The sequence below is a fragment of the Cheilinus undulatus genome, linkage group 12 (genome assembly GCF_018320785.1).
Source record: "Cheilinus undulatus linkage group 12, ASM1832078v1, whole genome shotgun sequence".
NCBI classification, from domain to species: domain Eukaryota; kingdom Metazoa; phylum Chordata; class Actinopteri; order Labriformes; family Labridae; genus Cheilinus; species Cheilinus undulatus.
Genome location: NC_054876.1, coordinates 4,358,373 through 4,385,837, shown reverse-complemented (window position 1 = coordinate 4,385,837; position 27,465 = coordinate 4,358,373). Strand labels below are relative to the sequence as shown.

The window sequence follows — 27,465 nt, the reverse complement described above, 5'->3', positions numbered from 1 at the left end:
ATCACCATGGATCCTGCAGGTGAAGCAGATATTAAATGACTGTGATTTTCACTCTGGATCACTCAACAGTGTCACAACGTTAACAGGTTTAAACTAACTAGACAAGCTACCTGTGACATTGGACTGAACAACACCAGGGTCCCTAAGGAGATAAGAAGAAACTAAAGGATCTATGACCTCTGTGAAGATAATCGTCCAGGTGATGAGAACCATCTTTTGTTTGAGTGCGAGAATGTGTTATAGAGAAAGGTATGTACCAGAGTATTATCTAAACCAGCGGGTCTCACCAGGACCCACCATCGACTCTTCATCAGTGTTAGTTTTGGCAGCTATTCTTAATTCTAGTCTTAGTTTTAGTCTTTAAATGAAATGTTTTTTAGTTTTAGTCACATTTTAGTCATTTCTATCCTTTTTAGTTTTAGTCTATTAAAGTCCTCACATTTAGTCTTTACTTTTAGTCCAAGTATTGATTTTCTTGCCTAAATCTGGCACTAAGTCACGGTAATGTGTTCTCTGCCCTCTGCATAACCTGGGTTCCTGCTTTCTACAGCTGAGAGGCAGCAGAGCTACAGATGAATTGTTTTTTGACAGATTTACCTACAGTGGATAATTATTACAGATTTTGAATGTCCGATGAAAACTACACCTGTCACCTGCTTTAGTTTTAGTCAGTTTTAGTCATTGAAGATCTATTTTTGTTTGTCTTAGTCTAGCTTTTGCCATGAAAAAAAAAAAAGGCTGTCGACGAACATTTTTGGTCATAGTTTTAGTTCATGAAATTAACACTGCACTTCATTGAGAAATTGCACCCATATTTCAGATATTCTTTGGCCAATTGGGTTTATTTGATGAAAAATACACAGTTGGGACCTGGTACGATACAACACACATGACAAATCAAAGATACAGAAAAAAAGCAAGTTTTAAATGAGTTTTATAGACTTTTTGGTGCAACTTTTGCTTCCAGGACACATTCCCGACCTACTGACAAGGGCTCTGTGACCTACTTTTGGGTCACGACCCACTGGTTGAGAACCACTGATCTAAACCGTCCTTCTATGTTTGAATTAGTTTTTCTGTTGCAATCAAAAAAACCACAAGTTATGTGCAAACTTGGTGCTTTTTTGATGAACTCTTCCATTTTTTATATTTATTGTGACATGTACATGCCGTGTGATATCTTTTTATTCGTATTGTGTGTTCTTTAATCATGTTCTGAGTCACATAAAAAATTACATAAAATTGAATATAATGAAAAAACGAGGGACAGGGTCAAAGTTGGAAAGACTTAACATCTGTGAATTTCTCTTTAAAACAGCAGACCTCTACATTATTGCTGCCATGTGCAAACTTACATTTAAGGCTTTCTTTGTGAACACATTACCTTAATTTCAGAATAAATCTCACCAAATGGTTTGATTTGAAATTGAACCCATTATATGAGTATAATTTTACATTACAGGTAAAATATAATATTTGAAATTATTCAACTTTTTCTCAGTTTTCTTGCAGCCCCTTTTTAGTGTCTTCCAACCCCCAGAAGTCCTGACCCCCACTTCAGGAACCACTAATTTAAAGAGAACTTTCCCTGAGTGCACCGGGTCATTCTGGTTTTAAATGAGTCCATTTGCTGTCATTGGCCTCCTTACTTGTCACCTCAGCTTCCTAGTACTTTACAACTCAACAAATCAGGTTTATAATGCTGTAAACTTTGATTTAAACTTGATTTAGTGTCTCTGGCAGTGCTGGCAGACTATGAATGAAACAGGCTGTGCATGTAGAAAAAGAAACAGTTTATTCATCTCATGTTTGGAATGATATGTAACAGCAAAAAAAACAAACTGTTGATTATCTCTTTTGTGTTTGCAGTTTAAAAACAGCCAAGACCCTCCAAACATCCAGTCTTTAACATCCACAGTCCCTCCTGCTGTTCGTGTTTGGCCTGAATTGTGCATTTTGTTCCCGTGTGAAGGGGCCCCTCTCTTCAGCGCTGTTTGTCTTTAAGTTCTGTACATTAAAGACGTGGTCCCGGTGCCAGCTCTGAACCTGGCAGCTTCAGTGTGTCCTCAAGGCCTTGGCATGGACCGGCTCCAGGAGATGAAAAGGAAGTAGCATGAAGAACGCCACCAGAAAGACAAGACTCGCCACCACCAGGAGGATGTAACGCCCGATAAACAACGTGTCCACAATCTGTAGAAACATAGAGAAACATACTTAATATTTTAAATTATAAATTAAAACACAAGCATTTTTAGATGTAGTAATTTCATAATAAAGGCAAAAATCTGACTGGTTATTTATTTCTTCTATCAGCCACCAGGTGTCAGCAGAGAGCTGTCAGAGACTTTCTAAGCCAGCAGAGTGAAGTCAGAAAATTCACCTCCACAGTCATAAACCTCATAGATTCACATCTGCTGCTGTTGCCATTGCTACTGTATTCATATTTTTAATTCCTACTTTAAGGGATAAATGCATTCATACTATTCCCTGCATGTTAATTCTGTTTTTTTAATTTTGTGATAATTTAACTGTTTAATTGGAGGCTTCAGATATGCTGAGAGTTTTCTGCCTTATCTCTCTTTGTTATTTGTGTTATTCTGTTTTGTGCCAAAAAAGTAAACTAAATTAAAACTAGACTAAACTAAACCTAACCAAGCCCAAAAGACTTCTGTACACATTCACACAAACATGCATGCACTTGAATCTTTTTTAAAACTTGGTGCATTAAAATTGTTACTGAATAACTAAACACATTCTTAAATTCCAACATTACTTCTCACATAAAACAAAATGGGTTCATGAGGTAGATTTCCTGGGAATTTAGAGGAGACATCAAGTGTAACCTGAAAACCTAACCTTTGACACTCAGCTGTAGCATCTGAAATTGAATTTGAATTACAGTTGAGGACAAAATTATTAGCCCACCTATGAAAATGTCATTGATTTAATTGTATTTCTCACGTTCTCTCTCATTTATTTGCCTTTTAAAAACATTATTTTGGCCTTAAACTTCCTGCTTTGACCTTTTGAACTAACAAGTTTGACTTTTATCTCAGACTTTGATCCTTTAAACTTATCATTTTTACTTTTTTTAATCTCAGAATGATTTATTATCAGGGTTATTTACATGTTTTCATATTCTACCAATGGTGAAAATGAGGTTGACAGTTTACGTTTAAATGTTGACCTTGTTAGGCTCTTAGGTAAGGTTCAGAATCTGCAATTGACTTTCACAGTCATGGCCTAAATAGTCTGGCCCTCAGGACTTCTCATTGGAGCATGTTTTTATTGAACAAAACATGTAAACATTCACAGTGCAGGGTGGAAAAAGCATGTGAACCCCTAGGCTAATGACTTCTCCAAGAGCTAATTGGAGCCAGGAGTCAACAAACCTGGAGTCCAATCAATGTGATGAGATTGGATGTGTTGGTTAAAGCTGCCCTGCCCTATAAAAAACACACACCAGTTTTGAGTTTGCTGTTCTCAAGAAGCACTGCATGATGTGAACAATGCCTGGCACTAAAGAGCTCTCAGAAGACCTACCATCAAGAATTGTTGCCTTGCATGAAGCTGTAAAGGGTTACAAAAGTATCTCTAAAAGCCTTGATGTTCATGTGTCCATGGTAAGACAGACGGTCTACAAATGGAGAAGGTTCAGCACTGTTGCTACTCTCCCTAGGCGTGATCGTCCTGTAAAGATGACTGCAAGAACACAGCACAGAATGCTCAGTGAGGTGAAGAAGAATCCTAGAGTGTCAGCTAAAGATTTACAGAAGTCTCTGGCACATACCAACATTTGTGTTGACAAATCTACAATAAGTAAAACATTAAAGAAGAATGGAGGTCATGGGAGGACACCACAGACGAAGCCACTGCTGTCCAAAAAAAACAGTGCTGTACGTTTGAAGTTTGCAAGAGAGCACCTGGATGTTCCACAGCACTATTGGCAAAATATTCTGTGGACAGATGAAACCAAAACTGAGTTGTTTGGAAGGAACACACACCAAAAAAGGCACAGCACACCAACATCAAAACCTCATCCCAACTGTGAAATATGGTGGAGGGGCCATCATGGTTTGGGGCTGCTTTGCTGCCTCAGGGCCTGGACGGATTGCTGTCATTGACAGAAAAATGAATTCCCAAGTTTATCCAGACATTTTGCAGGAAAACTTAAGACCATCTGTCCACCAACTGAAGCTCAACAGAGGATGGGTGATGCAACAGGACAACGACCCAAAGCATAGAAGTGAATCAACAACAGAATGGCTTCAACAGAAGAAAATACGCCTTCTGGAGTGGCCCAGTCAGAGTCCTGACCTCAACCTGATTGAGATGCTGTGGCATGACCTAAAGAGAGCGATTCACACCAGACATCCCAAGAATATTGCTGAACTGAAACAGTTTTGTAAAGAGGAATGGTCCAAAATTCCTCCTGACTGTTGTGCAGGTCTGATCTACAACTACAGGAAACATTTGGTTGAGGTTATTGCTGCCAAAGGAGGGTCAACCAGTCATTAGCCTAGGGGTTCACATACTTTTTCCACCCTGCACTGTGAATGTTTACATGTTTTGATCAATAAAAACATGAAAACATATCATTTTTGTGTGGTATTAGTTTAAGCAGACTGTGTTTGTCTATTGTTGTGACTTAGATGAAGATCAGAACACATTTTATGACTAATTTATGCAGAAATCCAAAAATTCCCAAAGAGTTCACATACTTTTTCTTGCAACTGTAAAAATATTGTGAACTTCGAAACCACCTACTTCATATTGACTGATAAATAAATATATTTCAGTCAGAAACACATTTTACCATTTTACTGCGAAGTGGATGTACAGTTTTGGCAGAGTAGGTTTTGCTCCCTGGGTTAGTCAAGCAGCTGCTCTGACTTTCCAGATAGAGCATAACTAGAAACCCCCATGGATAGGAATTTATGACAATTCATATTGAACACAATACAATGAGCTCAAAAGCAATTAATCCATAGTGGCACGAAACTGAATATGAGGGTGCAACAAGCTTTATGCTATAAAGGAGGAGGCTGGGGTGGAGGAGGTGAATCAGCATTAATGCAAGCAGGGATTAGTGAGAAGAAAGTCATATTTAAATACACCACTCTGCTTAGCAAAAGAGCTGCAATTGGCTATAGGAGCTGGGAGGAGATAATTGGCATCAGCTGACTGTTAGCTGATCAAGGCTAGGCGAATGACTTTCATATCCTGCATGAACTAATGCATAATTCTATGTTCAAAATATTTTTGAGGTCTTACATTATCTAAATCAGGGGTTCTCAACCTTTTTGGGGCTAGGGAGTCCTTACAGGGCAAACAATTTTCCAAGGACCCCCACATAACCCTCACGATGATTAAACACAACCTAAATACAAGCTCTTGTCTATTTGAGTGTGGCTTCTTACTTTTTGTGATCCTCTGTGCTTTTTCTGTGGTTGTGGTCAGATTCACCATTTGTATTTTCTGGCAGATGTATTCCTCACCCTTTTGTTGCAAAAAAAATGTTGTTTTGTCCTTAAACTCTGCATGCTTTGTCATCAGATGATGCTTTAGCTTGGCAGGCTTCATGGCTTCACATGAAGACACACCACACATTTTAGTCTTCCTTCACTGTTCTCAATAAAACCAAACTCCAGATAGCTTCATCATATTTTCTCAGTTTAGCTGGTTTGGGCCTAGCATCACTCGATGAAGTGGACACGCTTAAATATTCATCCATTGTTGCTAGTTGGACCTGCACACCAAATGTGTCGTGAGCAAAGTGACTGATTCTTGACGAGTGATAGATTTACGTGATATGTCACCATATCTGAGTTTTTTTTGGCCCAAAGCTGACTTATGTGGGAGTCATTGGTTTAGTATGGTTGTTTTATGGCGCTGTGGCCCCTTCATGTATTCATTTGCATTTTAATGACATGGCATTACTTTAATTTATTTTAAATTATATCATGGACCCCCAAGCTGTGGCTCTCAGACCCCCAGGGGTACCCGGACCCCAGTCTGAGAACCACTGATCAAAATCATTTCTGAAGTTTTCAAAAAAAAGGTTAAATTCTTTATTTGTAGGAGGTGTCTTGTCGTGGAGGCTACCATAGGTTGCAAGCTCAATCACCAAAACGGACCTCTGTAACATGGAAACCCTCCACACTCTGCATTTCCAGAGAAAACAAAAACAAAAAAGCTACTCAGTTACAGTAATAAGAGTCAAAGTAATTCGTTTCCTATAGCTCTTATTTAAAAGGATTAACATTCCTTATTATTACTATTTCTCCATTAACCATTACCCCTAACTGGGGCGGGGGTTGATTAGTTTTTCCTAGTAGAAAAAAAAGATGATGTCTGCACAGTGGATGGCAGATAAGAACTGTGACCCTTAAGGAGCACAGACAAACATGAATGAGATACAGCAACAGAACAGCAGCTTCCAGCAGCAGTTAACACTTCCTTATGCACCAATCCCATACATAACATCCAGTTTGTCCACTGCAACAATTAACATGCAGGACCTATCATGGTAGACACAACATGGATTGTGACAACTCTAAAAACAGAGGATTTCTCTGGCTATGAAAATGGTTGGAAATATTTGTGATGTGAGTGCTCCACCAGAAATAAACTATAAATCATTGCTTTGGCCTCTTTTAAATTGGTTTATAAATACTACATACTGTGCATGTAAAGACAGAGGGATGATAAAGTTTATTTTATGAAAAATAAAAATGCAGATCACAGCAGCAAAGTGCACAAATGCAGAGACCAGAAGTCTGGTGTGCCTGCAGAGAGAAATGCCGAGTGTGTAAGAAAAGTCAAACCTCATGCTGTTCAACAAAAGTAAAATATCACAGTGCCAATTAGGCCGGTCCCAGACGAGGGCTGGGGGTGGTTTTATACCCCCTCCCTCTGCCTGCTCCCACCCATGCGCTCAATAGCACATTAATAAAACATGGCCCACACTTTGGGTTCCTGCGTGCTGTGTAATTGGCAAATTAAAAAGTGAGATGTGTTAAATGCAACCATAAGAGACGGTATACATCATCCCCACCAGCAGGTTCATACACACTCATATACACACCGTCACACACACACATACATGCTGTCTCCTTCCAAAGAAAGGCTGTGAAATCTCTCCTCAGTCAGCAGTATGTCTGATGCTCCTCTGCTTTTATCTGGCTTGAGGGCGTTTCCTCAGTGTGTATTCTCATGATCATGGGTGGTTCATGATTCTAATATTAACACACACCCAAAGCCACCAGAGAAGAGTTGATTAAATCTAACAGTGGGAACTTGAACAACTAGAAACTTCTCCTGACTCTGACAGAAGCATGTCAGCTCTCCTCTTCATTCTTAGAACAAGCCAGAGATAAACAAAGACAATTTAATATTTAGGGTTAGAAGGGAAGATTAGCACTTGAGTCAACACGAGTATTTTATTACCAGGCTGAAGTTTCTGTTACAAGTTCATGTAAAAAAATGTAGTAATTTCCTAAACTCCTAGCTGGATTTTATCTGACAAAATATTGCTCCATTTCTCCTTTCACATTTGTCTACTTGCAATGTCCTAAAATGAGCTGCCGGTGGTTTAACAAACTCCATCAGCAAGCTTGATTCAAAGTGCTACAGCCCAGCTCACGCAGCTGCAACCATCCTCTGCACCATACTAAAAAAGTTTCACTGTCATGAATCTCTGGTCTGAGCTGGGCTTTAAAGGCAGTATGTTAGTTTGCAGGTCTAACAGCCATACATTACTCAGGCTGAGAGCTGGCTCTTGTTAGCAGCACAGCTGACAGACTCACCTCCTGCTGCAGTGATGTACAGAGAAAGGTGGAGAAAATACAAGAAGGAAAGCGTCAGCAGCAGGTTTGTTCTGCTCAGACTGGCTGCTGGTAAAACTAGACGTAGGACAAAAATCAATTTTGGATGCTTTGAATCGATACAGAATCTTAGCCATTAATAACTGATATTCTGGCATGTATTGATTTTGTCTCACACCCCTGGTTTTAGGGATGTACCTTATTATCGACACGATATCAGCAGACATAAGGTCAAAAAGTTCATTATTGGTATCGACAATTCAGCCCATCAGTGTTAATTTCATTGACTAAAACTGGGACTAAAATGTTAGTCGACTACCATTTTACCATTAAAAAACAAGACTGGTTGAAAATATATCTTTGGGAATAAAAACTCTGTTTAAAAGTAGGTTTAGGGTAACCATAACCATTAAGCCCAGGCACCATTTAAGCCCATTTGCAACTTTGAAGTCAATTTTTTAAAAAAGAGGGGCCTGTCTAATGCTGTACATTATTTTGTCCAAACACACAATTTCTTAATTATATTTCAGTTTTTGTTTGACACCAATCACATTTGTAGATATTGAAAAAGGCCCGCCTACATTTGTGCAGTCTCACGGAGGCTCAGATAAAGTCGCCTCAAAACTTTGGTGTTTTGGGACCCCTCAGAAAAAACCTCTTTTCAACATTTTCTGCCACTGACTTGGTAAGTACATTCATATTATGTAATCTGAGAGATTACTGATTTGTTTTTTGTGTACAAACAGGTAGTTTTTTGTCATTTCTTACTATTTAGTGTTATGTGAAAAGATGAGTCATGCTAGCTAGCGTAGCGAGCGAATCACTAGTCAATACATGTAGCCCTACTGATAGAGACACTGCTTAATGATTAAAAATGATAAGTACACAAACTAAGTGTTTTCTGATTCATTTTACATAAATCTCCAAATTAAGACACAAAAAAGGGTTTGGGTGGGTGAAATATTTTCAAAAAATGTCTTTTTTCCAAGGTGGGCTTAAATGGTGCAGTGACCCAAAAACAGCTAGTGTAAGCTAACTTTGAACAAGAACTCCTTGATAATTCAGAAAGTTTGGCAAAAGAGGGATGGCAAGTTTTACAGCATATTTAGGCTACGGGCATTTCTTTGTACATTTGCTTCATTTTGGTGAGAAAATATTATCTTTATTTCCCCGGTAGTCACTGTAGAACCATTTAAGCCCATCTTATGTGTTTCAATAGGAAATAAAGAAATTTTGAGGTTTGATAGCTTTTCACTGCAATCCTGTGTTGGATGTTGTTAACTATCTTCATTAAAATGAGTACATTACAGATCACACACTGCCTAGAAGAATTGTTATGTCAGTTAATTTTGCATAATAAGTTGTTTACAGTGAGAAAAATGCCAACAAAAAAGAGGAATTACAGCAACTGTCCTAAAATCATCATTGTTACAAGCCAAACATTAAATCCAAGTTCAATAAGATATTGTTGATGCTCTGTAATGTCATTTAATACTTTAAAAAACAAATATTTTTTTTTATTTTGTCAATATTGAATCAAATTTTGTAAATAATTAATAAAATGTTCAATGAAATACTAAATACTGAAGCCAATGAACATTATTTTTAGGTCTACTTAGTCATGTTTGTGGTGGTCAAAAAATAAATTGTGTTTAACATGTATAACATGTTATTGAATTATTATGTGCCTACTCTGAAAAATATAATACATTTTTAAATTTCTGTCAATAAATGTGGTTGTGGGCTTATTTGGAACACTCGTGGGCTTAAATGGTACCGCGGTACCAATTAAGCCCATGCCAGACTTTTGACTTTATTCATAAAATTTCTTTAATTTGTTCTTTAAAATATGCAGATGTAAATAAATATATTTTCAAATGAGAGATTAATCCTTCATTTTAACAAATGATCGTGTTTATAAACCATCTTAGTATCTATGAAAAATATGTGAACTTAGATTTTGGTGGCTTAATGGGTACACTTACCCTAATTTTTGTAAAGGAGACTAAAATGGGACTAAAACAATGGTGCTAGACTGGACGTTCAAAATCTGTATTTCGTCACTGTAGGGATGGGTACCTTTCACATTTGAACCGGTACGGTACCGATTCAAGGTACCTGTGAACCAATACCGGTACACAACGGTACCCATTTTTGGTACTATTGAGTGTGAATAATGTGCAATAATAAATGTTATATAACCTTAAAACTTCTGAATTTTCAATATCAAAACGCTATTAAATATCACTTGTTTAAAACAAAGTGTTTTAAAAAATTACTCCAACATGAAAAACCTAAACTACTATAACAACCCAGTGTTTTTCTTTTATATTTCACAAATTAAAACCCAGCCCACTACCCCCTATTCCTCCAATTTCCCCTCTTGGAAAAATGTGTGTTTGGGTCCATGAAGGGCGAATATGTTTAAAACAAATGAACAATAGAGTATGGAGTCAAAATAATTCAAGAAATAAATAAGAGGTCTAAAATTTTACCAATTAAATATTACAAATGGAAGTAAACAAACTACTTCCTCTACCATGAACTACTGCACATCTTCTTTCCTCATGCAGTTCTTTTTCCAACAGAACTAAGAAGTCATCTTTCCCTGGTAGCAGAGTCTGCTCCTCACTCATCAATCAATCATGTGACCGTCCACGCAGAAGCATAAACGTCACACACTGGGTCTGTTACGTTATATTTGTATTTACTGCAAATGTTAACAGAAAGTGCCAAATTGTTTGATTCTGCGATGAAAATAAGCAGTGAGGACGAGCCTGTGGCTCGGTCACTCCTTCAAAATCACTCCGGATCCATCGATCCTGACAGAGCGCTTCATACGGCACCAGCTGTGTGGAGTTAAAGAGATGGAGATCAACTTTTAGGACACAGTCACACTAGACAGTCCGCATCGTGCCTTAATTCAGCCTCTGTGAGGTGACTGAGCGAACAAACATGTCCCTGTATCTACTATATTTCCATGGTTGGTATCCAAATCACGGTGTTTAAAGTGAGGATTAAGTACGGGGGGGCGCGCAGGATACAGCAGGAGCCGATCAGTCATGATTGTTTTGCTGATTCAGTTAGCTGCTACCGACGTCATTACTCTTGTGTGTGCAATGCTGCTTTCGTGTCCAGCATGGAAAATTGACTATTCTTCCACTCTCTTGCAGTCACAAGGATGCGTTTAGGTACCAAAACATGGTGCTATTTAATTTTACGTGAATCGGTACTCGCTAGTACTGACGGGATTCGGTCAGTGCCTATGAAAGTACCGATTTCGGTACCCATCCCTACTTCACTGTACTAGGGCTAACAGCTTTCATTTAATTGGTCAAGTGTTCAAAAAGCTTTCTCCGACCAAGATCACCCTGGTTGGCGAGTCGCCCCTCTGCCTCCAACGTGCTGACCAGGGGGCAGAGGCGGTCATGCACAGCTGACTGATATAGAGACGTGCTGCTGGGGACAGAGGAGCAATGCAGCTCTGAGAATTACAGGTAGAGAAGCACACAAAGCTACGCAGAGTGGAATATTTTCTGATATTTTTACAGCAGTAATGCTCAGAAACAACGCATCTTCAACTTGTCACAAAGTTGCAGGCTGTTTGTATTGAAGTGGCGCTGCTGAGTCTCTCTACTCTGCCCTCCCTGACAGCATCAACTCCTGCAGTCAGTTTAATTCACTTGTGGGTAAATAGGCTGCGTGGTATCATCTCCTTTTATAAGCTCCTTAAAGTGTTCACATTAGCGTTAGCTTCTATATAGCCAGACAGAAAGCAGAAGAGATAAAAGACAAAAACTGTACATCACCACAAACACACCATCCCCACTGTGAAGTATAGTGGTGGCAGCATCATGCTGTGGAGATGCTTCTCAGGAGCTGGCCCTTATTTCTTATGAGGCCATTTCTTATTTGACTAAAACTAGAGTGACAGTCATTTTGCTTTAAAGACCAAGACTGTATTTCAAATATCTGCTAAAATGAACACTGTTGTAGATATTTACATAATGAATAAATAGGTTTGTGTAGTTTAAAGCAAAATCAATAGACTAACCTCAGCTGAGGTTTGTTGTCATTCCATAAACTTTTAAAGTGTGCTCTCAGGACTGAAGATTTAAGTCTGAACTACAACTAGTTTAAGTTTTTTATTTTAAGCACTTTGCCTCAGTGAACTACCACCAAACCTGCAGTTTAAATGGGAGAATTAATTTCAATAACACGCCAAATTCTAGTATAGAACAGACTTTGTGTTTTTTATGATAAAAAAGTTCAGCATCTCAGAATATCAGTGTCTCAGATATCTACAAAAGTCCAATGTTGTGTGATCCTTGTTTTTGTCTACCAACTATTTTTCACTCAATATGTGTTTGCAAACTCTTTCTCTTGAATCAAACATAGATCTCTTTTTAAAATTTAATTTTTACCTAATGATCTAAGGTTAGCTCTTAGTTAGCTTGAGCTTCATATATAGATATCAACATGTTATGAAAGCACGACAAATGAACCCAAGCCTCCATCCAATAGGTAAAATGTCCACATACTGAGTGATAAAGCAATGCTTGTTTACACCTTATTAATTGGGATGAATACAAAAAATTCAATCTACACAGAAGTGCTTACTGATGGTGCTCAAGTTAAGAATAGTGGTTGGGTTAATGAAAACTTGATGCTCCAAGAGAACTCAAAGCATTTTACTTTTACATGAAACCTTCTTTTTGACCTCTCTAGAATGCACTAATTAATCTCCCATTGGTTTATTTCATGTCTAACCTTGTAGAGAAATGCAGAGAGTAACATTTCCTGCCTCTCTGTGCTGTTGCTCCGCATCATTCTTTGCACAAAAGCTATAAAACGAGCGAGCTGGCCGGGACGGGCTCTGCTCTGCTATTTCTCTGGGATGGCAGCTTGCTTGGCAGATCTGGCCGGCTTATTGGCACGACCCCGAGGCAACATGGGGGAGTGTTTGTTCTGTGTTGCTGTTGGACCGAGATAAAGCAGAACGGGCCTTTTACAACAAGCACATACACAGAAGTGTACACACACGGGGACATATGCTATTTACAGGTATACTGTGCTGTGGAGTCTGGCTTAAAGCAGAGATAAGCTTTATGTATTCACCTACCTCTCACCTAAAATGAGCCGATTTCCTTTGTAATAATAAAGAAAGTCAAACGGCTTCAAGCATAGATGATCTGAGCTTGGCCCAAACATATACAGGAGAGTCAAAAAACACTCCAAATATGAGTAGCTTTGTAAGACAACACTGATAAAGAAACATGTTTGACTGCAATGACTGATAAAAATGACATGCTACTTTTCTTTTTTATTTCTATTTTCAACCAAAATGCATCAAAAATAGATACTAAAGTATGTTTAAATATACTTTTAGGAATATGTAAGTGTGAGCATTCAGCTAAAGTAAGCAGTTTGGTTGTGGGCTCCAAATCAGTGATCTCAGTACCCCAAACATTTGGTGGTGAATGAAGCCAAATGGCCTCAAAACAAAACTGAAAATGATCCCAGGCCTGCTTTTAATTCCAGCTCATGTACATAAAGCTCTCATTATGCATGAGTAACAATAACAGACGACAATAACACAAGTGTCTGTGTCTTCTGAAACAATAAATGCTCTGGTATGAATGCTTTTTTGTCATGATTTGGGCAGCAGTATAGATTCACTTCTTAGTTACATGCAACATTATGTGAACTGTTTTCATGCCAAATTGGTCACTATTTAAAATCTCAACAAAGCTTTTGTATATTAATGATGAACAATATTTTCATTCATTCTCTTGGCAAGATTTTGACTGAGAAGATGAGTTTACTTTGAATTAAAACAAATAGCTCATAGATCAGATGAATGAGTTCTCTGAGAAATGGAAAAAAAACAACAGGCAGGAACGCCGCATGAAAAATAAAGTTTTGCCTGGGAATTAAAGATTCACACACATCCTCAGAGGCATATATTTATCACACAATTATAAATTATGATTTCCAGAGGTCCAAAGATTCCCTCACCAGTCTAGTTACTACTCAGACTCCACTTAGATTGACTCACCTTTTGTGTAATCACAGCTGGGATTAAAATAAAAATAAATCCTTCCATGTTACTTCATCAGTTGCCAATTCAACCTTGTATTTACTACATAAAAAGTCTAAACCAGTGATGCTCAACCCTGCTCAAGTTAAGAGCCAAATTGTTGAAAGATACCTTTGCAAGAGCGAAAATCTGAGTGGTGCAAAGCGGCAAAGATGGGTGAGAAGGGAAAAAAATACGCAAAATATGGCAAAAACTGGTTGAAAAGCGGCAAAAATGGGCGAGAAGTGACAAAAATATGGCAAAAAACTAGGTAAAAAGTGACTACAATGGGATGAAAACAGCAAAGAGTGGCAAAAATTGGAAAAAAATGGGAGAAGTGGCAACTAATGGCAAAAGGTAGCTTAAATTGGTGGAAAGTGGCAATAAATGGCAAAAAGGAGAAAAATGGCAAATAGCAAAAAGCAGATCAAAAGTGGCAAAAACTGGTGAAACGGCCAAAAACAAGATAAAAGAATCAGAAATGGACTGAAAGTGGCCAAAAAAGAAACGTACTGCAAAAAATTGCAAATAAGGGCAATGGAAATATACAGACAAAAAATAAAGGTTGACAATTAAATTTGACAATTACAGCCTACTGTATGGGAAACAAATTGATTAATGAGGGAATAATATTTTAAATCAAGACATAAAAGAGCCACTAATCATCACAAAAGAGCCACATGTTGAGTATCATTGCTCTAAACTAACCTGTAGTCATCTAATATCAATTCTGTCAGTTCTATCTAATATCAGTGAAGCTTGGCGTCAATTCACGGAAGTCATGCACCCAGCCTACATCAGCTCCCACAGCCAATCACAGCTCTTTCTCTCAACACAGCGGTCCATTTAAATATGACACACTTCTCACTAACCCCTACTTGCATTAATGCTGATGCACCACACTACTGCTGCTGGCAAAGCTTAACCTCCTCCACCCCAGCCTCCTCCTTTGTAGCTTAAAGCTTGTTGCTCCCTCATATTCAGAGTCATGCTACTACTATGGATTGCTCCTGAAATAATTTCATTGTTTTCACTATACGTTGCCATAAATGTATCTACATACAGGGGTTTCCAGAGATGCACTCCCTTAAAAGTCAACGCATGCTGCTTGACTAACCCAGGGAGCAAAGCCTACTCCATCAAGTATAACTGTAGATCCATTTTGCAATAAAATGGTTAAATGTATGAAGAGAATGTTGCTGAGTGAATGTAGGTTACAGCATAGAATGATTTATTGCTTGAATTGTTGAAAAATACATAAGATGAGCAACCTAAAAATAATCAAATATCAACTCGCATTCGCAATATTGAGGAAAAAAACACAGATTACTTTTGCAAATAGTTCAGCCCTAATAGCCACACTCACGTCTACATACAATTTAAGGTCATCAATTAACCTAACAAGCATCTCTTCAGTCTGTGGTCAGCTGGAGTACTTGGAAAGAACCCATGCATGAACAGGGAGAGCATGCAAACCCCTGCATCACAGGGGCATAACCAGTTCATATGAAAAAAAACCCACTATTCCATACTTTGCTTAGTGCGGTACATCAGATGTGCACATGGCACACAGAAGGCACAACATAAACAACATTAAATCAATGAGTAAACAAAGCAGAGTTTAAATGAATATAGATTATAGATCGACACTCCAGAGAGCCAGAGTGAAGAATAAAAACATAACAGAGTTTGATACATTTAGCTATCAATCTTGCGAAACAATCATAAACCAATGAGTCAGTAAATTAAATCAGGTCACATTATGCTTTAAATCAAATATGTCATGATGTGAGTAGATTTAATTTTAAACTTGTCCCCTTTGCTAGTCAGTTCCTAAGTTACTAGACAGTTAAACCAGTTACTAATATTTTATTACTTTAGGCCCACAAACAAACGTCTATTCTCTCACACAACAACCTGCCACCAGCTGAGGCTGTAGTCTCGGTTAAGGGAAGGGGCCTGAGTGTCAAATACCCAATTAGTCTTTAATTTGTAGAAAAAAAATCTAAGATTTCATATGGCTCATATCTCTCCAAAAACAGTGTTTATAAATGACTTTTAATGAAGGATGTTCCTAAACGTCTATTTCCCTATTCGGCTAAATGCTCATTACATTTTCAGTTAACCAACTAGTCTAAAGAGGAAAAAAATCCCTGAAAAACAGTCAATTTCCTCGCAGGTCATTGTGTCAGCAGGTGTGATGTGAGCCTGATATACTCTCTACAGCATGGCTAACATTAGAAGCTAGCTGCACCAGCCTTCGATCATCTTTGTAGATTAATATCGAGCTTTGATATGTGGCCTCCTTTTACTTCAGTTGAGTAGTTATGCATTGGTTCAATTTACAACTAAAAAACACTTTCATACCATGGGAAAACTCAGACAGGAAGGCAGCGGCCATTAACTGAAGCTACAGCGGCCTCTAGTGGTGGGAGGTTCATTACAGTTTAAAAGAGCATCATAGACTGGGATTTAAGGACCGTGTTAAAAAAAAAAAAAAGATTGGTAATTAGTTAACCACACCCGTAAATGTTGAACTGCAGGGCTATTCAATTACAAATTCATCCAGGCCAAATTTTAAAATCAAGAAATGTAGCTGGGCCAGACATGTTCATGCCCAGTAAGCAGCTGGCAATGTAAAAATTTCGGACCAATACAGATCAATTGATGAAAAATATGTACTTTTTTTTAATTTCCCTTTTAAATTGGTCAACATGACAAGCACATCAAAAAGTGCATAAAAAACCAACAGAGCTGTATTTGAACATAACCTGAGGAAGTAGTATTTATTTTTCACTTAAATAAAAATGAAATTAATAGAATGAAAAAAAATGTAAATAATAATTTTGCTCATATCTTACCCAGGCATATCTTAAAGTGCATAAAAACTATATTTGCACAGTTGAAAAGAAAATGTTTTATAGTTGGTATCTGGGGGCATCGTATCGCTAGCCACGCTTAAAAACAACGCCGTGCATTGTGGGTAGATGGTTGCTAAGCTATGTGGAGTGTTGCATTCACGGTCCAAAATACTGTTGGAATTTATGAAAACTTGCAAAACAGGTTACCCTCTGCATCTCTGGCATGACCACAGGCTGGGCCAATTGGGGGTTGGTTCTGGGCCGTATGTGGCCCCCGGACCGCTTATTGAATAGGCCTGTATTACTGGCTAATTTGACAAATGAATTTAACCATTTAACTGCACATATCCCTACTTTTAACAATGACTGTTTTTAATGTGGTACTACCACCAGATAGTGACGGTGACACATTAAAATGCGATTTGCTAACAGTATTTAAATGACAAAAGAAGTTTCTTCATTTAAAATTGCATTGCAACCAAAATGCTATCTGTTAGCCCCTTATTGGCAATGTCCATTCTTTGAATGTGGAAGCATAAAGCTAACACACAGTTTGGATACACAGTTTATAACACGCGTCATTTTTTAATCTGTTATTTTTCCCATTACTTCATGCTGTTGTCATCACTACTCTGTTAGATATTAGTGCCTTTCTCCAACTATCTGTGTTGTAACCATAGACTGTTAAAAGAACTAAACAAAGGCTGTGTGACGTCAGCCGTTTGATTACAGTAGGCAGACTCAAACAGCTTCTGAAGCCAATCCATGGGGGCCTCCGTATTGAAATCGCAACTTTGGATCAACCTAACAGCAGACAAGAGACCAGCCACTAACTCAACTTCCTGTCAGGTAGCTAGCTAGCATTCTGGTTGACAGATAGGTAGCGTGTGCCTGTCAAGCTATCTGTCAATCAAATGTGATTCGCCAATCAGTGCACAGGAAAGTTTTTCCTAATTATGATCAAAACGACTGTGGTACACAAATATTCACCCCCCCCTTGAAATGATCATACCTAGCCAGTTTGGGCTCTACTGAGGTGTACAAATGCAAAGTAAATGGATCTGACTGTAATATCTAGGTGTGTCAGTTTAACTGCGATCCAATATGATTCCTGTCATAGTAACATGTTTACATATTAGCATTTTAAAACTCCAGTTTTAACATATTTCTTTGACTTTTCATTCCTGCATGTAACAAACCGACTGTGCTTAAACTGGGCTATTTTCCAATGGTTTACATTTAAATTTGCATTTAATCAACTCTGACATCAGCTACCTTGAAAAATCATTAAAATACATTAATCTAAAAAGAGGTTTTTACCCACACATAGTGTTGTTGCCAATATGAGGCACTCATATTTGTGTTGCTGCTGCTGTAATGTCACCAGTGCACCTGTGCATATACAGTGATTGCAGCCACACACAGGAGGAAAAGAGAGTCACAGGTAAATGGTTTCAGGGAATGTCTGTTTAGGAATCCTTTCATTTTTATGTTATTCCTATTTTGATAACAAGGTCATATCTCCGTTTTTAGCCGCTTTGGATTGGAGATAACTTCAGGTTCCCTTTCATCCTTTTTTCACTCAGTAGACTGCCAGTACATGTACAGTAGCTTAAGTAGGTCATGTTGGACAGAAAGCTGCAGAAAGTATTCGACACAGTCCAGTCTATCATAGCGAACACCTTTTTCTGTAAAGACTGTTCAGGTGTGTTAGATCAGTTCATAGAGCTCACCTCGATCTCTTTGAAAGGGGTCGGTGTCTCCGGACTCCGAGGGAAAAATATAAGGGCCAAAGTGATTGTTACAGCCAGGAGGAACAGGGGGATAACACCCAATCTGAAAACACACAAGATTACACACATAAAAACACAAACATGATACAGAGGGGATACATGAGGACTCCCAGTGCTGATTTGCTGAGACGAGCAGTAAAAGCAGAGTTATCTAAGGCTAATGCTAGACTGTACAGGACTCATGTACTTTAATTGATAAAGCAGTCATTACTAGCAGCTTTAATGAGCTTGTTGTGTCTTCACATCTTTTTTTTTGTATCCTAACATCTCGAGCCAAAACAGCCTCATAAACACAGGGTTCACTTTACACAGACCTCCATTAATTCTTTGGTTCAACAATTCAATCTGACTCCATTTGATGTGATAGAGCTGTAAAGTAACTTTATCCTCAAGTCCTGACAAGACTGAGCCTAACTTTCTGAAGTCAGCGTTAAAATGTAGTTAATCACTACTGTGGGAACCAAACACAGCTTTAAAAGAGAGAAAAGTACCTTGGCTAATGTGATGGCTTCTAAACTTTTTTCCAACACTGTAGCAGGAAATGCAGCATAAATGGATATCTGTCTGTAACGCTCTATCTCCTGCTAAATGGGCTAAAGGATCAGTAAGTTATTGTTTTATACAGCTATATTATTTCCCTTCTATTATTGCTATTTATTATATTATTATTTATCATTACAATTATTTATTTATTATATATTTCTATTTCTATTGTACTATTTCCCTACCTAATTTCCCTTCATAGATTAATAAAGTATGACCTTACTTTATCATGGTTTTACTTTCTGCATTTATGTCAGATTTAAGTCTGGCTAAACTCACTTTCTATGATTAAATAATACAAAATACCCTTAAGAAGTACCAATATGAACAGCAACCTTGCTGATTGCTTCTTTATAGAATCTGAACAACTTTGAATCCAAAAAAGTTGGGGCGCTATGTAGCTGGACCACTTAGAGGAAACGACCTATTAATATGTAGATAAAAACAAGGAAAGCATCTATATTACATCCATAATAGAACAGGAAAAAACATATCAGATGTTAAAACTGAGACATTTTACCATTTCAAGAAAAAGATTAGCTCATTGCGATTTTGATGGCAGCAGCACATCTCAAAAGAGTAGGGACAGGGTCATGTTTACCATGGTGTAGCATCCTCTCTTCTTCTAACAACAGTCTGTAAATGCCTGACGTAGGATTCTAGCTGCTCAACAGTCCTTGTCCGTTGTTTTATGATGCCACAAATGTTTCTATTGGTTAAATGTCTGGACTGCAGGCAGGACAGTTCAGTGTCCGGACTGTGAAGCCAAGCTATTGTGATGGATGTGGTATGTTTGTTTTAGCACTGTCTTGCTGAAATAGTCAAGGCCTTTTCAGGAAGCGATGTTTTCTGGAAGGGAGCATACCCTCCCTCTACTTTTCAGCACAGATAGTTCCTTTCCAGATGTGTAAGCTGCCCACGCCATAGACACTAAAGCAGCCCCATCCCATCAGAGATGCAGGCTTTAGAGCTGTGGGCTGAGAACAAATCTGATGGTCTCCTCTTCAGTCTGCAAAACACAGCATCCATGGTTAACAAAATCAGTTTCAAATTTCGATTCATCTGGCCACAGAACAGTTTTCCATTCTGTCTCAGTTCATTTAAAATGATATCTGACCCAGAGAAGATGGCAGAATGATGCCTGTTTTTAAAGCAGTTCTTCCTGAGGGCCTGAAGATCACGAGCATCCAGAAGCAGAACTAGAAACCATGAACATCAGGGGCTTCTACCAAGCACACAGGGGTCAGGTGAAGGTAAATGTAAATATTATCCCCAGAATGCAGTTCAATGCACAGTTTTCTAGTTATTTTAAATACAAATTAAAGTGTTTGATGCCTAGAAATCTTTACATTATTTGAGCAGAAAAAGATAGCTACAGTTACATCAAACCTTCTGTCATGCCAACATTTTTTAAAATACTGAAATGTATTCAAGCCATCTTTATTAGTCTAAAACCTTTATAAAACATGTTAAATATCAAAGACCCCCCTGCCAACTGCCAATTTATTTTCCTTTGGTTGTTCTGAATTAGACAGATATGTTTAGGATTAAGTAGAAGAATTGTAGTTGTTAATTTTAATGAAAATTTGGCTACAAAAGTAAATCAAAAAGGTCCATTGAACTATCATCATTTACTGTTCTACTGTTCTTATTACTAGCCTGAAAGATCCTGGGCTATTGAGAAAACCTAAGGGGCTTTGGTCCTGTAAGCCCCCTCCTAGCTTATATGTTGTTTATGGTTTACTGTGAAAAAACACGAGTTTATGAGATTTACAAAACCTGCATTGAGTTTTAGTGACGCTTTAACCCGCGTCCCAACTTTTTTTGGAATCGGGGATGTAAAATACAAGCCCCGTTAGTTAGGAACAGGCTGGGACAACCCTCGTCTTCAAATGTACTATGGACGTCACCAGTTAACATGGTCACTCTTTTAACCGTTACACCGGCTTTGTAAATGACTGTTTTTTGTACTTACTTTGCTGATCCAGAAGCTCTCAGCAGCATCAACCCGAACACAGAAGCTGCTATCCACACCAAGGCGATGATGAAGATGCCCGTACCGACCTCTAACACCGTGTTCGTCATGTTTGTTTAACTTATTTTATAAATTAATAGGACAACTGACCACCTAACCCCGCAGGTGTTGGCTAACGGTCAGTCCCCTCGGTGTGAGAGCTGGTTAGTTGTTACTGCTAAGCTGTGCTTTCATTTGGTGACTTACTGAACAGTTCACCGTCATTTCTAGAGGTTCAGCGCCCAGTTTTACTGTTAAATTAGCTGTTTGTTGGCCATTAACGCGCCAATTCTCGTGCCGTACCTCATCAATCGAACGGATGTACTTGAGCGTCTCGCACTTCCTGGTAACAGCAAACCGGAGTTCGATTGGACGAGAACTCAACACGGACCAATCAGATGCGTTTTTACTTAAAAACCCCCAACAACCGACGGACTGCAGACCGTGGCGGAGATCTTTTCAGTGAGAATGTGTTCCTGGAAGCAAAAACTGTGCCAAAAAGTCAGTGGACATCGTCCTAAACAGGCTTGTTTTGTCTGGTCTCTTTTATCCGTCAAGTTTCTTGTTCTGTAGGAGGTCAAAACGGTAGTATTTTTCATTAAATAGGTCCTAATGATGAAAAAATATCAGGATTTTAGAAGGCAAATGCCACGGCTTTATTTCTTCTTTCCCTTTCATGTTTTGTATAATTGGTCCCATTTTGTTTTATTAAGCTGCATCATACTGTATTGTGCTTAATCTCCAAATAAAAAATGCAAACAAATGGACACAATCAGTGATAGCAGCCTAATATTTAGATGGAGGTCTTTCTGTTATTTCCCCTTGTGTTTGAACAAAGCAGTTGGTTTACATGGACTTAATTCATTATAACTAAATAGATTTATTTAACAGTAAGTATCCACAGTTAACACTTTCAGTGTTTACATTTAGATGAATTAGCTAAAATGGTTGGTTCACAGCATTTGACAAAGTATGAGGCTATTAACTGCATCTCAACATTGAGAACTGTCCGGCTAGTACAAAACACACAGCATCTTAGTTGTAAATGCACGTTTTACTACAAAACAAAACACACTTTCCAGTGTTAAGTCTTTTCTTGGTTGATGAAATAAGGTGTGGGCATAGAAAATAAAAGATTTACCTCAAACATTTTTCAACAAACATGACAAAAACAGAAAGATAAACAATCACAAAGACATCAACAGGGACACTTCTCGCATGTTCACTCATTAAAAAAAGCATTCAAAAGATATAATGACAAGGTTGTTTATTTTCTCACCACATAAATCATATTTAAATAAATTTACAGGGGAAAGAAAATAGAAATAAAAATGTGTGTCACTGATTGTTTAATGACTCTTTTAATGTCTATTGTTTTTCAGTTTATCCTCAAGCTTTGGTCAATAACAATACATTATGTCCCATATACAGCGACTGACTCAGAATATTTGAGGGGTAGGGGCAAAAGTGATTAAGGCCACCTGGTGAGGCATCAGAGCACAACAAATGGCCATACATTTATAGTTAAATAGTTAGAAACCCTGGTGAAGATCAAACGTTTATTTCCCGATGATTAAACCTACTACATCTCTGAAAAAAAAAAGACCAGGAATCAAAATATTTCATGTTTTATTTCAAAAAATTACACAAGTAAGAACGTCAGTGAAAATAAACTTCAGGACACTTAACTGCATTTTCTCTACTACTGAACATTTTCCTTTTAGGGCGGTGTTCCTTGTCAGCCTTTTTCCCATGAGAAAGACTGGACTACGATTGGCCAAAAATAGATCTTTTATGACTAAAACTGACAAAAAGTAAGTTTTGTTTTCGTCAAGATGACTAAAACTGGACTAAAATGTAATTTAGTTTTCACTGAACACTCAAAATCTGTGCTATTTCTCCTCTGTGGGTACATCTGTCAACATAAGATGCACCTTTATCTATTCTGCCTTTGTCAAATTTTGCATGCTTAGATGACATCCAAAAGGGTGCCTTGTCCAATTTTGCCCACTTACAGGCCACCCTGGCAATTTGTTGAATTGTGTCCTCTATAAGGGGCACTTTTATAAAGTTTGCCCACTTGGGTGATACCCTAAAAGGAACTTTTTCAAATTAGCATGCTTAGATGACATCCAAAAGGGCAGGTTGTCCAATTTTGTCTACATACAGGACATCCTGGAGGGTACTTTGTCCCATTTTGGTCACATAGATTCCTCAAACACTTTGGTCACTTGCGGCGCATCCTAGAGCAGTGGTTCTCAATGGGTCCAGCCTCAGGACTCAGCAGTCTGTATAACAAAAGATCGCAACCCAGGTTTTCAAAAAATCTTCAATAATGCATGTTTAGTTAACTGACTATGCTGCAGTCTGGGGCATGTTTGGACAAAAAAACCTGATATACAGTGCTTAAGAAATTTATTAGACCACCTCTCATATTTGTCTCAGAGACCATCCAGCATCATGAAGTGCTTTAATGCGGACTCTTTCATTTTCAGTGAGCTCTCCACGTTTTACCATTTTGAACAGGAATGAGGAATTTCAAACTGAATTCACCCAAATTTGAGCCGGCTCACTGGGCTTCTCTGAGAAGTCAGAAATGAATCAAACATAACATTCAACCAGTAAAACTAATGTTTCTGTTCAGGAATGCAAGTAAATAAATATAATTTGACATATTAATCAAGAAATAATAATGTGCTTTACTATGTTTTCAGTTTTTTTGTGAATCAGTAAATTTGAAAATTCATGGATAACAATAATAATTAAATTTCAGCATTAAAAAAAATCATTTGGGTTCAAGAGCTTCTACATATTGGTGTATTAACCATTGCAGAAACATAAAAAATGATTTTGGTAATTACCAATGCTGTTAATTTAGGGCAGCTGTGGCATAAACCTTACTTTGGTTAGGGTTAGGGTTAGGGTGGTCTAATAAATTTGTTAAGCACTGTATATTAAAAAATGGGACAAAACTGACAAATGTTATACCCTCAGTCCCCATCATTATGTGCCAATTTTCCAGAAAACTTGTGAGATTACTCCTTTATCATGGGAAAAGTAGCCATGTATCGTAGGAAAATGAGATCAATTAGCAGAAATATTGATCAAACACTTACATTTAAAAAATTTCACAGGGTAAAATAGAAGGTATCGATGCATGATGACTGAGGACTTTAAGACTTTTTCCACCATTTTTTCAGACACCTAGTCATGACCCACTGAAAACTGCTTTGTGACCCACTTTTGGGTCCTGACCCACCAGTTGAGAACCACTGTCCTGGAGGGCACTTTTTTTTAATGCGTTATTTATATTCTATAGGAGCATGTAAGAAGGCTCCTTTAGTGGCATGTTTTAAAACCTTAGGAGGGGTGATTGAGAGTGAATATATATATGTTAAAACACAGAATTACATTTGAAAGATATTGCTGTAATATTATTTTGTCAGACTATGATGACTGATATTTATTACCACAGATTTGTATGTTGGGGAAGTAACTAGCTGAGATTTAAACGTAGGCCATAAGAAAGCAGATTAGTTGACTTTTCTGTAAGACTGTCATTGTCAGGATGAACATTTTGAACTGTTTTACATCTCTAGCCTAGTAGAAAAAAAATATTAAAAATATATATATATTTGAAATAAGTACACAATCTTAAGCTTAGTTAATGTTGAAAACTCTTGCAAGTAACTGCAATTATTTTATTGAAATCAGCAAATCAAGACCGTTAAGGTCAGTCAGAATCGGCTTTATTTGTTGTACTAGAGATTTGCCTCTAGTTTGAGACTGCCGTGTGTCTAACATGTCAAAATAGCATTAGAGTAAGAAAATAAGTTTTTGAGCAGCCCAATAACTAAAGGGTGATTTAATGGTGAAAAGAGGAAAGGGTGCTGGGATAAATGTGATAATAATATGAACAGCCCAGTGGTCAGACTAAAGCCAGCATGGAGCAGTCTGCTGCTGTATTCAGGTCTCTGCTCATCCAGAGAGTCCGTCTGCAGCCGGATGTGTTTGCAGGGGATGCCGTTCCTCGAGAAGCCCCTCTCTTGATTGCCGTATTTCCCACGGACACTGGAAGGCATCATCAGCCCGGTGTTGGGAAAACGGGGAGCTGGAGCTGGAGATGGAGGTGGGAGGGGCCTGTCATGTCTGACGTCATCGGCTGTGTGGAGGAGTATAGGCTGTGCTGTCAGCCCAGTGTCAGTCTGATGAAGATTGGCATGCAGGTAAGCTGTCATTCATTTTCAATGTCAGTGCATGGGAGCAGGAATTCAGCACTTCAGCGTCCTTTTCTCCCCTTTACCCCCCCTCCATTACAAAAGGCAGGACATTATTCATACAGGCAGACAGGCAGCCAGGCCACAGAGAGAGGGAGAGAGAGAGAGAGGGAGAGAGAGAGAGAGGGAGGGAGAGTGAGGGAGGGAGAGAGAGAGAGCGAGGGAGGGAGGGGGGAGAGAAAAAAGAGAGAGGGAAAGCAGAGGAGATGCATTTTTGTGCTGGACTCAAACACCAGTGGATTTTTTTTTTTTTTGTTTTGTTTTTTTGTTTTTTTGCTCCATGCCGCGTGTGGATTAAAAATGTGTCGGTAATGTTTGTGATGCAGAGAGTAGGATTTGTTGTTTCGAAGCTTTTTGTGCAGAAATGTTATAAATGTAGAGGAGAGTGAAATCAGAGTGAGTGAAACGGACAGATTGAGCGGACTGCTGCAGGAAGCTGCGTTTGTTTGAGACGGCTTTACCAGTCTGAGGCTCCGGAGTGGCACGATGCGATTATTGAGCATTCCCAGTCTGCAAAACACGCTGTTATTCTTTTACTGTCTGTGCATAATGCTGTGAAATGATGAGTAAACTTGGTGTGGCCGAGTGGAGAAAAAATGAGTTATTCAGACTGCAGAGTTGTTTAAACAAAGGTGATGGATTTTCATTTTTAACCACCTTACACTCTGATTTGATTTGGAACTCAATAATCTTATTTTTTATGCTATTTTGCTGCATAATAAATGTTTTTCCTAGAAAGTAGTTTCTCTATGTGTTAAAGATTGTTTACGTTTGTGTGAAAAATAAATAGAGCTGCACTTCTTTGGATAAAAAGTGAGATTTTGATGTATTTTCATTCCATGTTTTTCAAAATAAACCTTTTGATAAAACTTGTAAAAATTAGGGGAAAATGCAGTTGTTTTTGTATTATTGGAGCCAGATTATCAGGATTTTACTTTAACCTACCCTACAGTTTTCATGCAAAATGGGCCAATAGTGATTTTATATTAAATCGTTTACATTCTTAAAACCTTAGACTGTTGCAACCATTCATCTTCTGCATTTCCTCTTGTACCGCAAAAACATTTTATGCAGTGGCCTGTGAAGCTGCACGAACATTTCACTGGAAGAAAAAGACTAGAAAAGACTGGACCTGTTTTTCTGTCGTAATCTTTGTGCAAGTCTGCATGCAAAATATGTGAAGTTCACACAAACAGTGTCTGGAAATTTGTACCTACAATATTCAAAACATAAAAAAAGCAAAGGCAGCAACTTTGCTGAATATAAACTTACTTAACAGCAAAGATTCAGAATCTTCACCCTCTCTCCTGTGTGTTTCTCATGCTAACTAACTCTACTAGTACTCACTCCAGCTGTATTTTCCTCTTTATCCCCGTCTCTCTTTCTCCTCTCTCTTCTTCCTTCTCTGCTATCCTGTCTGTGGTTCTTAGTGGTTTTGAATTTATTTAACCGTTATTTAAGCAGGTTAGTTATGATCAGAGATCTCCTCTTAGAGACCTGACCAAGAATGGCAGCAGCACAGTTTCACCAACCAATGCAGCTGAACACCTTTAGTCATTAAAACATGAATAAGGCATCAGTTAAAACAGTGGCATTCAGAAAGTTGACACTCAAAAGTCTTCAGAGTTTAAATTCAGTCTGCAGATTTTCCAAGCAAAAAGGTGCAGAAATCTGTTTTTTTTTTTTTTTCAACTCAGTTCAGAATTTGGGAACAACAAACTGCCAAAAGTCGAACAAATGCAGTTTGTGGATGCAAGATTTTAAAAGAGGAAAGATAATCCAGAGTTTTGCCCAGAATAGCTTCATAAATGAATATGTCTTTAAAGAAGTCTGACTTTAGAATATAAAGCACAAGGTTAGTAAGAAACAGTTTGTGATAAACCTCAGAGCTCCATGATCCACTCTGTCCAACTCTGAGCAGAGGCATTCATGTAAAACATCACCACCATTAAGGATGGGTGAAAAGTGGACTCATTTATCTCTACATGCAGCACATGTATGATCTTTAATGATAATTAACCTCTGAAGACCCTGCATATGAGGACATCACAGTTTGGCTCTCCTACAACATA

At 38.1% G+C, this 27,465-nt stretch overlaps 1 protein-coding gene across 1 annotated transcript; it reads right to left on the bottom strand.

Moving 5' to 3' along the window:
• Positions 1–1,778: 1,778 nt before the first annotated feature.
• On the bottom strand, positions 1,779–21,453 carry tmem218 (transmembrane protein 218). Its single transcript, XM_041801877.1, has 3 exons — positions 21,078–21,453; positions 18,500–18,602; positions 1,779–2,190 (listed from the first exon to the last, which is right to left on the bottom strand). Exons 1-3 carry the CDS (start codon positions 21,185–21,187, stop codon positions 2,056–2,058), a joined length of 348 nt encoding a protein of 115 aa, XP_041657811.1. The 5' UTR covers positions 21,188–21,453; the 3' UTR covers positions 1,779–2,055.
• Between the last annotated feature and the right edge of the window lie 6,012 nt (positions 21,454–27,465).